General features: G+C 41.7%; 3 protein-coding genes across 6 annotated transcripts; 2 read left to right on the top strand and 1 right to left on the bottom strand.

The window, feature by feature from the left end:
• Nucleotides 1–1,061: 1,061 nt before the first annotated feature.
• prpf18 (PRP18 pre-mRNA processing factor 18 homolog (yeast)) lies at nt 1,062–5,320 on the bottom strand. 2 transcript variants are annotated; one of them, XM_047034801.1, is made up of 11 exons: nt 5,132–5,320; nt 4,796–4,873; nt 4,451–4,477; nt 3,252–3,356; nt 3,014–3,127; nt 2,733–2,879; nt 2,512–2,580; nt 2,103–2,243; nt 1,924–1,995; nt 1,674–1,829; nt 1,062–1,517 (listed from the first exon to the last, which is right to left on the bottom strand). In XM_047034801.1, exons 1-11 carry the CDS (start codon nt 5,195–5,197, stop codon nt 1,437–1,439), a joined length of 1,056 nt encoding a protein of 351 aa, XP_046890757.1. In that variant the 5' UTR covers nt 5,198–5,320; the 3' UTR covers nt 1,062–1,436. The 2 variants fall into 2 exon arrangements, with proteins under 2 accessions (XP_046890757.1, XP_046890758.1); XM_047034802.1 differs by lacking the exon at nt 4,451–4,477.
• Nucleotides 5,321–6,075: 755 nt separating this feature from the next.
• On the top strand, nt 6,076–9,655 carry bend7 (BEN domain containing 7). The gene is made up of 9 exons (XM_047033530.1): nt 6,076–6,139; nt 6,735–6,812; nt 6,941–7,282; nt 7,640–7,753; nt 7,868–8,202; nt 8,305–8,412; nt 8,567–8,684; nt 8,785–8,898; nt 9,597–9,655. Exons 1-9 carry the CDS (start codon nt 6,076–6,078, stop codon nt 9,653–9,655), a joined length of 1,332 nt encoding a protein of 443 aa, XP_046889486.1.
• A 1,193-nt stretch (nt 9,656–10,848) lies between these two features.
• sephs1 (selenophosphate synthetase 1) lies at nt 10,849–15,618 on the top strand. Of its 3 annotated transcripts, none has more exons than XM_047034701.1 (10): nt 10,849–10,899; nt 11,849–12,012; nt 12,152–12,248; nt 12,367–12,470; nt 12,701–12,808; nt 13,118–13,272; nt 13,370–13,460; nt 13,558–13,657; nt 13,813–14,025; nt 14,196–15,618. In XM_047034701.1, exons 2-10 carry the CDS (start codon nt 11,917–11,919, stop codon nt 14,408–14,410), a joined length of 1,179 nt encoding a protein of 392 aa, XP_046890657.1. In that variant the 5' UTR covers nt 10,849–10,899; nt 11,849–11,916; the 3' UTR covers nt 14,411–15,618. The 3 variants fall into 3 exon arrangements, with proteins under 3 accessions (XP_046890657.1, XP_046890658.1, XP_046890656.1); XM_047034702.1 differs by having other exon boundaries at nt 10,881–10,913; XM_047034700.1 differs by lacking the exon at nt 10,849–10,899 and having other exon boundaries at nt 11,111–12,012.
• The last annotated feature ends 50 nt before the right edge of the window (nt 15,619–15,668 follow it).

Here is a 15,668-nt window from a genome sequence, read left to right as displayed (position 1 = left end):
ATAGATAAGATTGTTTCCAAAATATTGCCCATGGTTTGATAACATGCGCAAAGATGGTCCTTGGTAAACTTGAAATATGCACCAAAAATACAATTTAAGAATATTATTTCATGGCCATCACAAAGATTAAAAGGGTCCATAAAGTAGCCCTTGAGCAGGTCATTGTGTGAGTCACAATTCTAGCCTTACTGAATTGAAAATGATGTGTGTTCTGAGGTTAACACACACCAAACAATCTACTTTGATGGGGGCTCATGCCGCTTTGAACAAAACACAAATAACTGAAAAGAACAGACGGAGTCACCATGGTTACAAGATACAATAACATCACCTTATTAAACCATGGAAAAGCTTGAGAATGAGAACCCAAGATAATAGCCAATGGTTCCACTTAAGTGTGGACTGTATTGCATTTCAACAGATAATAAATAACAAAATTCGCTCTGAGGGATCAATAAAGTATCTATCTATCTATCTATCTATCTATCTAATAAAGTGACAGTTGGGTATGAATGCATAAGTCATTTTGGTGGTAAGAAGAATCAAACAGTCATGGATCAAACTGTGATAGGGCAGGTGTTTTAGTAAAACATCTTAATTAAAATAAAGCATGGTAAGACTATTCATAGATGGAGAACATGCAGTATTCAGCAGTTAAATAAATGGTTAATGTAAGATAACATGAGTTATCCTAAGCCTGTATGGGGGATATAACTTAGACATAACAGGGGTCATTGTGTTCACCCGCCCTGATGAGTTCAACTTCCAAGTAGAGAATCCTCACCAAGCCCATTTTTTACTTGATTGTATTAAATGAAGTATGATACTATAGAATGGCAGTATATTCCCCTCAAAATTTGCTATTACTATTTATAGAGACTGTACATCATAACTGATCGACAAATGTGATTTACAAGCAATAAGTGAGGAGCAGACGTTGAACCTCACTGATAGCCATTGGCGCCCTCTAATGTCTAGAATGACGAATGATGATGAAGAAAAATAAATGAACATGGTGTTTTTAAACAAATAAAATATGCTTTTTTCAGAAAATTGAAATGTTGCTTTCAATTATTATTTAATATGAATGTTTCGAAGTTAAGGCATAATAAAACTTACACATCATCTCTGTCAACAATCTCAAGCACATGCATTAAAAAAGAAAAAAAGAGAGACAATGTTGCTAACTGAGAATCGGAAGATCTTTCCCAATCACCCTACAGCATAACATATTAGCATGCTGGTGTGACAAAGTGAAGTTACCCATTTTTGCAAATTGTATCAAGTGAAATAATGCAATAGAAAGGTTTAAAATGTCTATATTTACATATTGGAATTCTCCAAATTAACATTTCAAGCTGGCTCTGTATTGCCTGATGGGTACATAACGAAGCTCTAGCACAACCAACACACAAAGTTACAGAGTGAGAGATCTTTTACAGGGCATTGTACTCCACACACTTAGACGGGTCAGTGGAGAAGTGCTTCTGGCAGATGGTCATCAACCTCTTCAGTCCCTGAAGGTGGTCACAGTGAGGAACAGAGAAATGTTAGAATACAATGTGATTATTGGATGCCACAATACCAAAAAGATTCTACAACTGGGAAACTTGAATGAGATTTCATATCAAAAACAACATTATACGCTGAACTGACTGAATCAGATCTCTCACCTGAATGTACTTCCTCTGTGTCTCATCGTTGAGGACGTGGGCAACGTGTTTGGAGAAAATCTTCTCACGGCCAGTACGCGCATGGATACCCACCATGGTCACACCAATGGGCCAGGGAGCATTCCCGATCGCCATCTGTAGGTAGGCATCATTCGCCTGGAAGCAACAGTGACAGGATTAGAGACAAAAACACCAGATCACAGGCAGCAGAGGAATGCTGCATTCAAAAAACAGCTAAGAAGCTAAATACCTTTACGTATTCTCTCTCCATAATGAACTTGATGATATCTGTAATTGATTCTTTAATGTCTGCTGGCAAACTCTGAAAGAGATAATGACAAATGTATGCATTGAAAACACAAGAATTGACCAGTAGAGTAGTAAATAAATAAAACAAAAGGTTAATAAAAAAACAAAAAAATGTCCTACCTTCTTGCGTAGCTTCCTGAAGAGAGGTTTCAGATATGATTCGGTCTGTTTGTGGGTGGCACTGGCCAGCTTGCCCTGAACGCTCCGTTTCACATGATCTTCTCGTCGGTTAAGGTCTTTTGCCCACACACCTAGCAGGAACTACGATGGCAAAACAATCAGTCAACCTCCATCCTCAAAAGGTCCCCAGCACAAACCAAGAACATGGTCTGAAATAGATAACTGTTACACTGTCTGTTACACTGTTACATAATCCGAATATCAGAACATTCACTCCTGGAATGTGTCCCGTAGCAACGCCGAACAACAGAATGCAGTGCTGTATTCCAATGGGTCAATACAGAGAAAAAGTCAAGTCACTTCAGATGTAGGCTAGTCAATCAAACCAGAGCATCTGACTCAGTCTTACCCTCAGAACTTTGGCAATGACATCCTGGTCTCCGTGATCGTCCCCCGTACCCAGCCATTTCCCCAGAGCCTGTTGGAGAACAACATCAACACTCACAAAGTCCAAAAGCTGAAGGCGAGTTGAGAAGGGGACTGGTACCTACAATGTTTTCAATTTCTACAGCAAAGACATTAGCCAAGTGCTCAACCATGGACCTTAAGCGACAAGGCCTCTCTGTGTACCTCCAGTTCCTCAATGGTGGTGTTCTCCTCGTGCACTTTCAGGTCGTGTTGAGTGTCTTCTCCTCCTGCCTCTGTTCCCCCGACAACCTCATTCAGGTACTGCTGGTCGATCTTGTCCATAGCTGCTTTCAAGTCGTTCCTCAACCCCTAACCACAGAGAGCACAGCTCATTACCAGAGCACTTTTCCAAAAGTGTTGAACCCAGCTTTCTCTGAGCTGCATGAGTCAAAAACACAAAGAAAATGACAGATAAAATATAGCCTTCGGCAAACAAGCCTCACCTTGTTGACCTCAGGGGCCAAAAACTCGATCTTCCTGAGCCTCTGGAAGGCGTCATAATCTGACTCACCAAAAAACCTCACCGGCTCTCCTCGCTCCCTCAGTCGTCGGATCACCTGGAACACCACAGCGACATCAAAGCCAATATATGTAACATTCAACCTTGCAGTCTAAATAGCTTGGTTAGCACCAAGCTAACAGTCTTGTATTGTTAAACCAGGAGATCTATGTTGAACCGACCTCTTGCCGGGAGAGTGTCATGGGAAGTTTCTCCTCTGTGAGCTCCAGTTCCATTACTGGGTTGGATGAAGAGGAGGTTTCTGCCTTCTCCTCATTCTTCTCCATCTTGGAGGAAAGCAGAGGAAAGGGAGATATGTACATTTGAAATGCCTTGACAAACCACAGACACAAGCACAGTGCAAACAGGTTGCCACTATCCAAACACTGCCTTACCACTTGATTGATCATAGATCTTGAATAATAGTGAGTTTGGCTTCGCAGTTCATCGCTTACATTTTCTGGAGAATCAAACCACAAGAGTTTTCCTCGGCATTGCAATGCACTTTCAGATTCAGCAAACACATCAAAACTTACCCTGGCTGCGCAAAAAGAAATGTGCTGCATGTAATCCATGCTCGTGTTGGAAATTACTCACAGCAAGGATTAAAAAATGTTCGTATTTCAAAAGTGCTTCAAAATCATGCTTTCAGACACACATGCATCTCTGCACACTTAGATTGTTTCTGAACGGTGCACAATCTAAAAGGAAGCAAAATAAAAACATGTGCATATGACAAATGTTGAAAAAAATACACAAAAGACCCAAACCAGGATAAGGTACTGCTTATAAGCTTGGTAGACAAGGCATGAGGCTCTTGCCTCTGAAGCTGAGGAGAAGTTTTCCACACGGATGCAAAACCTGGACACAACCAACGGAAAAATGACAATCGATACCGAACTAAATGTCAACTTCACATAGCGCATGTGCAATACAGCCCAAATCCAAAAAAGCCAAATGCTCAAATTGATTTTGTATATTTGACCCATGCTCATGTCCACACTTCGGCTGTGTCCCAATTCTGTTAAATCTCTTCTTATTTTGGCCCCCTGTCCTTTGAGAAACTGGTAGTTTAAGGAGAGCAGACCCTTGCCTGTAGACAACCCTGATGCCTTTTCCCTTTCCCTTTAAAGAGATTAGGAGTTCATGAACCTGTAAAGATTTAAAACAACAGAGGGCTGTGTCACCCCATTACGTTTTTTAATTTTTCTTACAGCAGGGTGTCTAAAGACTGGTCTGCCAGCTCATTGTTTTCAGTAGGCTATCCGTTTTTAGTAGTTTGAATAAGTTGATGAAGGGGTTTCGTCAACTTTTGGAACACAGCCTTTAGTCATCTCCTCACATGCAACCTGTCTTCTACCTTAACCGTTCAATCCCATACCTTTCTGTCAGGCATCTCTTTCTGAACCTATGTGAAGGCATTAGTAGGTTGGGAGAGACAGCAGAGTCAATCAACGCTAAGCATCACCAAACACATACGAATAAGCTTCTTCCCAGTGTGTGAGATACAGTGATACAGTCAATAAAAAACATGTACACTGTACTTCGTATATTAAGCAAGAGAATGTGAAAGTTGTTAGGGAGTTTAATGGTGATGTTTAGAGAATGGGAAGACATGAAGAGACTGCCTGGAGAGAGAAAAATAGTGCGACATCCCCTTTTAATGATTAAAAAAGAAACATCAGGAACATCATATTTTTACTATGGATATGTTCGTTATGGTTACCTTGTATCCACATCTTTTGAAATATTCTTCCTCTTCCTTCCGCGCAAGATCCGCTCGTTTGAAGTATTTCTTCGAATCCTGTGAAATAGATGGAGTTTGTCAGCCTGTTTCATCAGTAGAAACAGTATCCATCAAAATATCCGTGGCAGTATTGCAGTCTGCTTCGTTTCAGTTGGACAGTTAGTGCTACACCTATTTATACATGTTTACAAACCCAGTATGTCAACACTAACTCGCTAGCAAGTTACTACGATTGCTAGCTCGCTAGCTAATACATGTTTGTAGCTAACTAGCTAACGCATGAGGCACACACAAAATGCTGTCACTGCCACTCACATCAATAAGATCCTTATCGTCAATAAGTTTTCTTTTCCTTGCAATCTCCGCTTTAAGAATATCCATATTGTCTGTAGTTACGTCCTATCTCAACTGTTTCCTATCAACGAGAAATCCGCTTAACTGGTCTAGCGTTACATCGGTCTGTGACAAAAACAAGTAATGGGGGTCTAACCAGTGACTACCAGTACCAGGAAGACATTCGATCATGTTAGCTTCAGCCTTTCAAAATAAAAGCACAACCAAGCCCAGCAAGCATTAAAATGGATTGGCAAGTGGCACTCAAACATTGTTCCACAGTAACCCACATTGTAGTTTTTGCGTTACAAGTAAGTGTAACATATCTTCAAGTGTTACAAAATATATGTTAAATAACTGAAAATCGAATCTATATTAACTCGGTATTTTAGGCTTTTAGCCTACATTCTCTACAGTTTATATTGTAGCCTGCTAATTGAATTGGTAGATTCTTCCCTGGCCAACATCCAAGTCGTTTCTTTTGATTATATGAATGCTTTCATGTTTGATGAGTATTTTTCATTTCACAAAGAGAGAGATTTATGCTTTTTTTTGACCCCCAGCCGAAATGGTTAGTGACCATCAGGTGGCGCAGAGGAATAGATGTGACGAATTTTTAAGAATTAAGTCATTTATTTATTTACATAGCCTAAACGACCAGCCCCGTGAGTGTACGATATGAACATGGAAATCCATCAGATACAGATGAGAAACAATAACTTATGCCCCAGCTATTTACTTTCACAGCCTATAACAGCCTGTAAGGTTTTATTTGACTAGAATCTTACATTGAAGACGACATTCAACTGATTATTAGAGTAGACGGACAGTGATATTTGGTGCGTGTGCGCCCCATTGACTGTACAAAATAACGGTGCGCCCTTTAGATTCGCATTCCGAGGAGGCATCCTCGACAGTTATTGAAGATGGAGTTTGGAGAAAGGAAAAGGAGAAGGAAGTCTCAAAGCTATAAATTGGTGAAGGATCAAGGTACAGTGGGGCGAGGAAAATGTGATGTGCGTCGGTGTGTGTCTGAGTGTTTGGCTGGCGCTGTGCTGTGGCGACACTGTAAACAAAAGAGATGGCTACGTCAATGCATAGGTATTAACCTTCTGTGCAATATAACTCCCACCTCCCAAGTAATGACAAAAGAAAAAAGCATGATCATCGGCCCCAAATTATGTATTTTTTTAAAGGCTATGAAGATCGTGAAGTGTAATATGATAGACTATAGGCTAATTAAACACATTATAAACACATACTAACGTGCTCTTTATATTTGCCATAGTTTACATCATTTTTTAAATATTAAAGGTAGTTTAAGAATGGGAAATGTAACTTCATGCCACCCACAGGTGGTGGAATGTGAACTGGATGGTAGAAAAATCATTGATTGGCATCCCAGCCCACACTGCATAGAGCTGGTGTCACATAGCCTATGATTCTGTGCTCCCTCACGTCTAGATGATTTTCATTAACATATTCCGCAGGCATTTCATTTGCATACAGGATTTAATTTGTGTCTGTGTCCTCTTAGTGGTGTTCCATAAAGTGTGTAACCTTACGTTCTTTTTGCCTTTTCAAGAGTTTGATCCAATGTATTTTGACAGCTCTGTCAATAGAGATGTCAATGGAGAGTCTAAAGATGCAGCTGTGCCAGAGGGTAGGCATATTCTGCCTCTTATGAAATGGAAAAATATGTGATTATCATGGTTTTGCTTGTAGAATTCTCTATAGTGTGCTTATAGTCACTCATACACACACATTACATTTAACCCCATTCGTTCCCAGTCTGGCTGGAGGATGAGGGCATGGAGATCAAGAAACAAATCACAGGGATGATGAGGCTGTTGAGTGACAAAGCTGGTCGGATTTATCAACGTGTTGGATCAGAGGGGGACAGCCTAAAACAGGAGCCCCAGGAGATGCACCAGAGCTGGGCACAACCAGTTACCTTCCCTCTTGTATCGGAAGACCACCAGCTATGTGTGTGGAGTTCGACAGGGGAACCAGTTTCCGCTCTGTCATCAAATACCACCTCAGTGCCTAATGGGCAAGGCTATAATCAGTACAGCACACGTTCCAAAACCCTGAGGATGCTCAACAACGCCAAGGGAGCAGTCAAAACTAATGGTAAGGTCCAAAGGATTGCACAAGAGAACACATTGCTGTATTTTGAACCTCTAGCTCGAGACAATGTTCGACAAGAGAATCATTGTGCAGAGCAGACATGATATAGTCTGTGCCAGGCAGACGGTCTGACCTACTGTGAATGGAGGGGACACATGAACACCAATAGAAAAAAACACACTCAAAAACACACACTCACAATATGACATACACCATCTGAATAATTAGTAGACATTTTTTTTCCCTTGTAGGACATCTACAAAAAGGGAACATAGTGTTTGCAAAGCTTGTTAAGCAGGATCCATATCCATCATGAAACCCAAATGTTGATGGATGTGTCTCGATGTGTATTCCACACAGATGTTCCCCCTGTTGATGTTGAAGCTCCCTGCTGCATGTGTAACTGTAAGAGCACCTTGGAGGCTATTCTACAGGAACTACGTGGCATGAGAAGGCTAATGCAGGTGCAGAGAGGTTAGTAGTGGACACACACACACACACACGCACACACACGCACACACACACACACACACACACACACACACACAGACATACACAATCTAATATGAATCACATCTTGCTTTGTAGGATCCCAGGACCAACAACAGTCAATATCTCCATGCCCCCCATGCCCTGTGCCATCACAGCGTCGTAGACCGCGTAAGAGGAGACCTGTCCACAAGGTGGCACCCTTGAGTACACCTAGTAAAAGAATTGTTGCCCCCCTCCGGCCACCCTACTCAACTGTCACTTTACCCCCCGAGCCCGGAGGAACAAGGGTAATAAAGAGAGAGAGAATCTCCTCCCCAGCCTCACCAGTCCCACCTGATGTCACAACCGTGCAAGCACAGAACAAGCCCAGCGCTGTCATTGGTCCACACAGCCCTCACTATGGGCAACCCAGGGCACAGCAGTCCTCTGAGGTGTATAGTCACTTTTGTGTATGTCATTTAATTTAGTAGAGAGAAATGTGTTCATCTTGATTCTTTAATGTATGTATACGTGTGTGTGTGTGTCTCTGTCAGTCTGACGTGCTTTTGGCAGAGGAGTATGATGTTGTCATCCCCAAGACCCAGCTGGACTCTATCCTGGTGAACTACACACGCTCAGGCAGCCTGCTTTTCAGGAAGCTGGTGGGCTGCAAACTATACAGTTTGACTATACTAGCTAACTATACTAACTAAACTATTTACTCACTGACCATTTGAGTTGTGTTATCTGTCATGACCTCAGAAACATTGTGGCTAAAAAAGTTTTGGGATTTTTGCGATTTTTGTTCTTCCCTAGGTGTGTGCCTTTTTTGATGATGCTACTCTGGCTAATTCACTTCCCAATGGCAAGAGGAAGAGAGGACTTAATGACCACCGCAAAGGCTTGGACCAGAACATAGTGGGGGCCATCAAAGGTAGGGGACAGACATTTATTGTGGATTATACAGTATGGTAGCTTGTGTGATAAATTGAAATGTGAGAATATGGGTAATTGTTGTTTCAAACTGTGTCTAGTGTTTACAGAGAAGTACTGCACTGCTAACAGAATAGAGAAACTTCCTGGCCCTCGAGACTGGGTGCAGATCTTGCAGGACCAAATCAAGCTAGCCAGAAGACGGCTAAAGAGAGGTGTGTTTGTATGTGTGTGTAAGTGTATGAGTTTGTTCTGCATGCAGCTTTCTCAAAGCATTTTCTTTTGAAATCATCAGCACAGGCTGCAGACCCAGAGGAAGCCATCAACAGATCTTGCACAGGTATGAACCTTCCAATTCTCACCCCCTCTCTCCTTCTATCCTTCTTTTTTCAGTCATCCCTAACCCTCCAGTTGTTTTCCTCCTTCTCTACCAACTCCAAACCTCACTACCCTCCGTTTCCTACCTCTGTCTGCATTCACCTTGGGTTAGTGGCTCTCTCTCAACATTTGTCTCAGTCACACTAACTCCCTAACATCTGGCATTATCATGCAGGTTACCAAAATGTCAGCTAATTATCTTCACACCATGATTTCTATCCTAGTCAACAGTGTCATAGTCAAACAGCTCATTACAGTTGGGTGGGGGAGGTATCCTGAAGATATGTGTATTGGACAGTAAATCTGCTCTATCAGAACAGCCAAAAAGATGCCATTACATTTTTGGTGTTGACATGGATTTGTGGCAATGTATGTCTTATTTTAATAGAAACCATTCAACCACTTGGAGAAAAAGAGGGAGAATCCCTTGTAACAGGTAATATAAATAATATACAATATGAATAATTAATGAAAATAAATTATTTTAAAAGTAACAAAGTACTTCTTTCAGACAAATCCTTTGCTCTTTTACCAGGCTGTAACTCTGGGAATTCAGCCAGTTTGATTGAGGCGAGGAAGAATGTGACAGATTAAAGCAAGTGCTGCCACCAAAGCCTTGCAACATCGATGTTGCACCTTAATGTCCTATTGCTCTACTAATTTGTGCCACTTCCACACATGTTATTTTAATTATGTGACTGATTTTGAATTGTGATTGTAGAAAAAAGAAGACAATAGAGTAATTAAATTAATAGATCAATCGTATTTGATGAGCTTCCATGGACTGCTTTTTCTCAGTCCTGCATAGGTCCACATTGCCTTTGGTGTCTTTTAATTACTCTTTAGTTTGATCCAAAGATGCAAAACTTCCAAGTATTCTTCACTTTATCCAGTCATCAGTGTGATATTACAGATATCACTTCTGTCTAATTTGTCATTTCTAAAATTGACCCAGGCTTCCAACAAAAGGTTGTCTCCTATTAGAAGCAACAACAAAATAATTATAATAATAAAATTAAAAGAAACGGGTGGATTGGTGGGGGCTTTATATTATACGTTTTGATTCTGATTGGTGTAGTGTTGTAATGCACCCTAACATTTACTACAGCTGTAGCAATGAACCACTATAAATGTAGGCTAATTATTGTGCAGCATAAACATTTTGTATTTCTGTTTTCAAACTTCCAATTTGTGGACCTCAACATTGTTCAAATGACTGTGTACATCAATAAATATATTAAGCTCATGATGATGCTGTATTGTGCCTGAAATTATTATTGAACGTTGCACATTTCGCTGTAACACCAACACAGAAATGTGTACACAATCTGTCTTAAATACGGTCTGTAAATTACATAAGCGAGGAATTTGAAGATACATTAGACATTTAATAAAGTTATTCATGCTGTAGAAACTGTTCTGATTACTCCTTTCAGTTGATGTGACTGGGGTTTGCATGGACCTATTTGGAGGGAAAACACAAAATTAAAGGTATACTCCATTGTTGAGTTTGTATTACCAGACTTTACAGTTCTTTAAAGGGGAGGATAAAGGCGCTTGTCTACTTGCGAAGGACCCTTTGCGATCTCATATATATTCCCAATTGGTTCCACCATTGATATTTCCTCTCTCAATTTGTATTGGATTCAGAAGCATGTGCTCCTTTTTTTCTTTATTAAAAGTAATAACATTTTGAATGTAAGTTGTTCCATTCTGAAACAAAAATTAAATGTTAATCATTATTCGTCAGGCAATCTTTAGGGGCGGCCGAATAACTCCCAATGCATCCTGGTACTATCCCCGCTCTTCTTTCGGGCTGCTCCGCTAACGCAAAGCTGGTAAGGATAAACTGGTGAGAGCAATTAAAGGGGAAACGTTACACGAATATAACTCTACTTCAGTCCTATAACTACTACCAGACCTGCTTTAAATATGTATAGGAAAGCATATGATAGTATCCTTTAAGTAAACTGCAGCAGTAAGGTCACTTGATAGATAGTAAGCCTGTGATTGCATATCTCGCATGGCGTGGGACACTAAAGGGTTAATTTTTTCCACCGCCGACATTTTTGTGCTCTGCTATTCCTATTAACAGTATTTCTGTGCATAACATGATATAAACACTGCACAGTCGGTTAAAAACCCATCTGTTATCATAAACCTATGCATTGACTGGGGCTGTATAACTCAAATTTGGACCGTGAAACGCCGTTTTTCGCTCGTATTGATTTCTCAGTTCAGTCATTGATGTGTTTGCACTTGTAGTCTAGGCTAGCTACTATGATTAGCTTGTTAGCTAAATCAGCCCCTTTGACTGCAAGCATGTATCTAGCCAGCTATTAATAACATTACTGAAATTGCAACATAATCTATCTGTTTGGTTTGATGCAACCCCTTGGGTTGATTATCACGATATGCAGTTAAATCTATCAAATATTTTTAGCACGCGCTGCAAGCTCACTTAGGCATTCATTCTTGTGTTCATGCACAACGCCCCCCTAGCATCAACTAGGACCCATTAGATCAGTTGGTGTATTTCATTCAGACAAAACGTGTTATTGCTAGTCCTGTTGAAATCGATTTAATGTAGCTACAGCTAGCGTTACGTACTTATATCGTTATCTATCTAACTTTGCAGTCCACCATTCATGAAGTTTCAGTGTATTGCACACAGTTTGCCCCCATCTGAGGATATACAAACGTTGAAAAAAAATTCTGTTAACTCGCTTTGCTTGTTATGTTTCCTACATTTCTAACAATCTTCTGGTCTTCCCACTTTTTGTCTAGATTATTGACTGTTGTTTTCCCTGGAAAAGTGGTCTGGTCAGTGGTAAAGGCCTAACATTGTGCCAGCCATGTCGGTGAGGGAGTCATTTAACCCAGAGAGCTATGAGCTGGACAAGAATTTCAGGCTCACACGCTTTGCTGAGCTCAAGGGTACAGGCTGCAAGGTGGGTCAGGGCTACACTAGGCAACAAACAGACATATTCATCTATCACTTTAGTAGTGAATGATGAAAACCTGTAGAACGTAGAGATGTTCCAAGATCAGACATGAACAATTAAATTGTATATCATTCTGAGCTTATAGGTACCCCAGGAAGTACTGCAGAAACTTCTTGAAGCCCTACAGGAAAACCACTACCAGGAAGATGAACAGTTCCTCGGAGCAGTTATGCCTAGGCTGGGTATGAGGAAACCAGTTACATTAACATGAATAAACCTATCTTACATCTGACATATCCCCCGTGTGTAGCTCGGGGTTGTTTGGAAATTGGTCCTAAATAGTTTCTGTTTTTTCTGCAGGCATTGGTATGGACACCTGTGTGATCCCGCTCAGACATGGGGGCCTTTCGCTGGTTCAGACGACAGACTATATCTACCCCATAGTGGATGACCCATACATGATGGTATGTGCTCCCTCTCACATCCTTGTCCATGCCTGTTGGCCCTTATTTATATCATTAAGAATAAACTACTGTGACAGATGAATTCACGTCTTATAAACGGGTTACTACTGTAAATTCATTATACTATGTCTCACAAACTGAAATCTTCTGACTCCCTCATGTCACCCTATACAGTTGTGTTGACTTAAGTGTGAATCTGTATGTTTATTGCAAAATGTTTTCTCTTCTAGGGCCGAATTGCATGTGCCAATGTTTTAAGTGACTTATATGCCATGGGAGTTACGGAATGTGACAACATGCTAATGCTGCTGGGGGTCAGCAACAAAATGTCAGAGAAGGTAAGGCCACATGGTAGAATGCATATCAGCAGTTTATCATATATTGTGGGGGTCAGATGGCTGAGCGGTTAGGGAATAGGGCTATTAATCAAAAGGTTGCAAGGCACTCCACCCTATTTACCTCGGGGTGAATGTCCCTACTGTACTTACTGTAAGTCGCTCTGGATAAGTGTGTCTGCTAAATGATTACATGTAAATGTAATTGTAGTTGACAATACTATAGCTGGAGCTGTAAATGTCCAACTATCTCAATCTCTCCTTTTTTCCATTTACCCCCCCCCCCCCCCCTGTCTTCTCCTACTGTAACAGGAGAGGGACAAAGTGATGCCATTAATCATCCAGGGGTTCAAAGACGCATCGGAGGAGGCAGGCACATCAGTAACAGGGGGACAGACGGTACTCAACCCCTGGGTCGTCATGGGGGGAGTGGCCACAACCGTGTGCCAGCCCAATGAGTTCATCATGTGAGAATACCTCCTCTGCCTTTCCTTGGCTTTTTTCTCGATGATGATGATACGGTGGTGATGGTGAGGATGATAACCCGTGCTGCCGTTTGTCCAGGCCAGACAATGCCGTGCCGGGGGACGTGTTGGTGTTGACCAAGCCTCTGGGGACTCAGGTGGCTGTGGCAGTGCACCAGTGGCTGGACATTGTAAGGCTGATGGGATGCGATTGGCTTCTATGGCCAAAGCCAAACATGAACTGCATGAACCCACCGACGTCGCTCAACTCTTGTCCTTGTTTTTCAGCCTGAAAAGTGGAACAAAATCAAATTAGTGGTAACTCAGGAGGATGTAGAGTTGGCCTACCAGGAGGCCATGATGAACATGGCTAGGCTCAACAGAACAGGTACACACACACACACACTGTCCCAGAATACTCTGCCATCACCGACTTTGAAAAAAAAAAATGTCTGATCAGACATTCACCATCAGAATTGAAAAAACCGAGTCACTCTAATCCCTTCCCTCTCTTCTGTCTCTGCCTCCTCCGTCTCCCCCTAGCGGCTGGACTGATGCACACGTTCAACGCTCATGCAGCCACGGACATCACAGGATTCGGAATCCTGGGACATGCCCAGACGTTGGCACGCCAACAGCGGAGCGAGGTGTCGTTCGTCATCCACAATCTGCCGGTTCTCGCCAAGATGGCGGCCGTGTCGAAGGCCTGTGGTAACATGTTCGGACTCATGCATGGCACCTGCCCAGAGACATCAGGTGCGTGTGTGTCTCTCCATCTCTGTTTGTCTCCCCCCCCCACACACACACACACACACAATACTTCCCCCGAAATTCAAACATGCCACCCACAAAAACAACATGCTGCACACACACACACTCACACACACAGGCTCACCTGACTGTCTCTCTTGTCTGTTTGCCTGAAGGGGGTCTGTTGATCTGTCTGCCACGGGAGCAGGCAGCCCGTTTCTGTGCCGAGATCAAGTCACCTAAATACGGCGAGGGCCACCAAGCATGGATTATTGGCATTGTGGAGAAAGGAAACCGCACTGCTCGCATCATTGACAAACCACGAATCATAGAGGTGGCCCCTCAGTCATCAACCCAAAATGTCAACCCAACTCCTGGTGCCACCTCGTAATCCTTCCCACCACCTCCACTGCAACACAAAACCGGAACCTCAGAGCTCAGATGAGTTTGTTTTTTTTAGACACATATTCTAGACACCATCCTCGTGTGTGTAAATATTAACACGTGTCAACAGAATCTGCTGGGTGGTTGTGTACATAATCCTGCTTCAGACAGTGGCCTTAGGGGCAGGGCACCACTCAGTGGACCCACCATACCGGCGATACAAATTTAATAGAGAACAACAGTAATCCATTTGCCTTTTGTGTCTGCTGCATTCTGTTACGTTAAGTGAAGACGCACTTGATCGGCATGTTCAGGTTAGACTTGAGGATGATGAGGTGCTTTTCTGCTGATGATGAGAATATCCAATAATGGTGATTCATTTTGAATCTAAAGGAGTCTGGTGTCTATCGTCTCTTGGGCTCTTTTTAAAGGGTGGTCTCGTCAAGCACATGTAAGCGATGGCTTGTGGGATAGCATTTTTGTGTTCACTATTTGTACAGTTGAAAAGCCTAGTTCCATAGTTCCAGCTATGACTGATGCCTTGAAGAGAAGTGGGCTTATGTATACTTATTAACAGAAGTGGGCCGATTTCTTTTTACATTCACTTTTTGTATGTTCCCCAAATCAAATAAATCATATAAGTAGAAGCTTCCAATGACCGCTGTTTTACAATAGTATCATAACATTGATTGTATGAAACAAATTGGGTTTAACTTTCAAAAATGTTTATGATTTACTAAGAATGTACAGAACATAACGTGCATGTTGTGTTTACAGTGGAAATTGATTCTTCTGATGAGTTGATTTTCTCAGCTTCTTTTATGGTCAAGTGAAAAAAAATATAAAACGTCATGTAAGTATTCCATGAGTATGCCATAGAAAAATGTAAGGAGACTTGTAGGCATCCATCAACGGTATTTTTGATTTGATTGAATATTTTTTCATATGGCTTTATAGATTCATTTTGTATGCCTAAAGGTTCTCAGTTGTTGTATTCTCTTTAAAGTGTCTATTAGCACAGCTATTTGCTTAAATAGGCAAACTCTACCCCCCTTAAGGTCTCTCATCTGTCACTCATTATACTGGAGGGAGGGCCTTCAGCCATTTCAGCTGGTCATTCACCAGATATATTGCCTTTTCTAATTGGTCTGGGTACCGCACATGGTTTTGGTGGTATCTCTACTTCCATAGCAGAAATAAAACTGGATTATCTCTTAACTGAATCATGTCTGGTGTGTTATTTGTCTTGTGTTACATCAGGGACC

Source organism: Hypomesus transpacificus, chromosome 14 (assembly GCF_021917145.1).
Source record: "Hypomesus transpacificus isolate Combined female chromosome 14, fHypTra1, whole genome shotgun sequence".
Classification (NCBI taxonomy): domain Eukaryota; kingdom Metazoa; phylum Chordata; class Actinopteri; order Osmeriformes; family Osmeridae; genus Hypomesus; species Hypomesus transpacificus.
Note: the sequence above shows the minus strand (reverse complement) of the source record. Positions and strands in the feature narration are given on the sequence as shown.

What these genes read in the sequence shown, in the direction of transcription:
- prpf18 (XM_047034801.1), bottom strand. Translation starts at nt 5,197, where the DNA reads ATGGATATTCTTAAAGCGGAGATTGCAAGGAAAAGAAAACTTATTGAC. An exon ending in TCAAAAGATGTGGATACAAG is followed by an intron (nt 4,478 to 4,795) that starts GTAACCATAACG and finishes GCCTTCACATAG; the next exon opens with GTTCAGAAAGAGATGCCTGA. An exon ending in CACAGAGGAAGTACATTCAG is followed by an intron (nt 1,518 to 1,673) that starts GTGAGAGATCTG and finishes GACCACCTTCAG; the next exon opens with GGACTGAAGAGGTTGATGAC.
- bend7 (XM_047033530.1), top strand. Translation starts at nt 6,076, where the DNA reads ATGGAGTTTGGAGAAAGGAAAAGGAGAAGGAAGTCTCAAAGCTATAAA. An exon ending in CATAGTGGGGGCCATCAAAG is followed by an intron (nt 8,685 to 8,784) that starts GTAGGGGACAGA and finishes AACTGTGTCTAG; the next exon opens with TGTTTACAGAGAAGTACTGC. An exon ending in CAGAAGACGGCTAAAGAGAG is followed by an intron (nt 8,899 to 9,596) that starts GTGTGTTTGTAT and finishes CTCTTTTACCAG; the next exon opens with GCTGTAACTCTGGGAATTCA.
- sephs1 (XM_047034701.1), top strand. Translation starts at nt 11,917, where the DNA reads ATGTCGGTGAGGGAGTCATTTAACCCAGAGAGCTATGAGCTGGACAAG. An exon ending in GGCTAGGCTCAACAGAACAG is followed by an intron (nt 13,658 to 13,812) that starts GTACACACACAC and finishes GTCTCCCCCTAG; the next exon opens with CGGCTGGACTGATGCACACG. An exon ending in CACCTGCCCAGAGACATCAG is followed by an intron (nt 14,026 to 14,195) that starts GTGCGTGTGTGT and finishes GTTTGCCTGAAG; the next exon opens with GGGGTCTGTTGATCTGTCTG.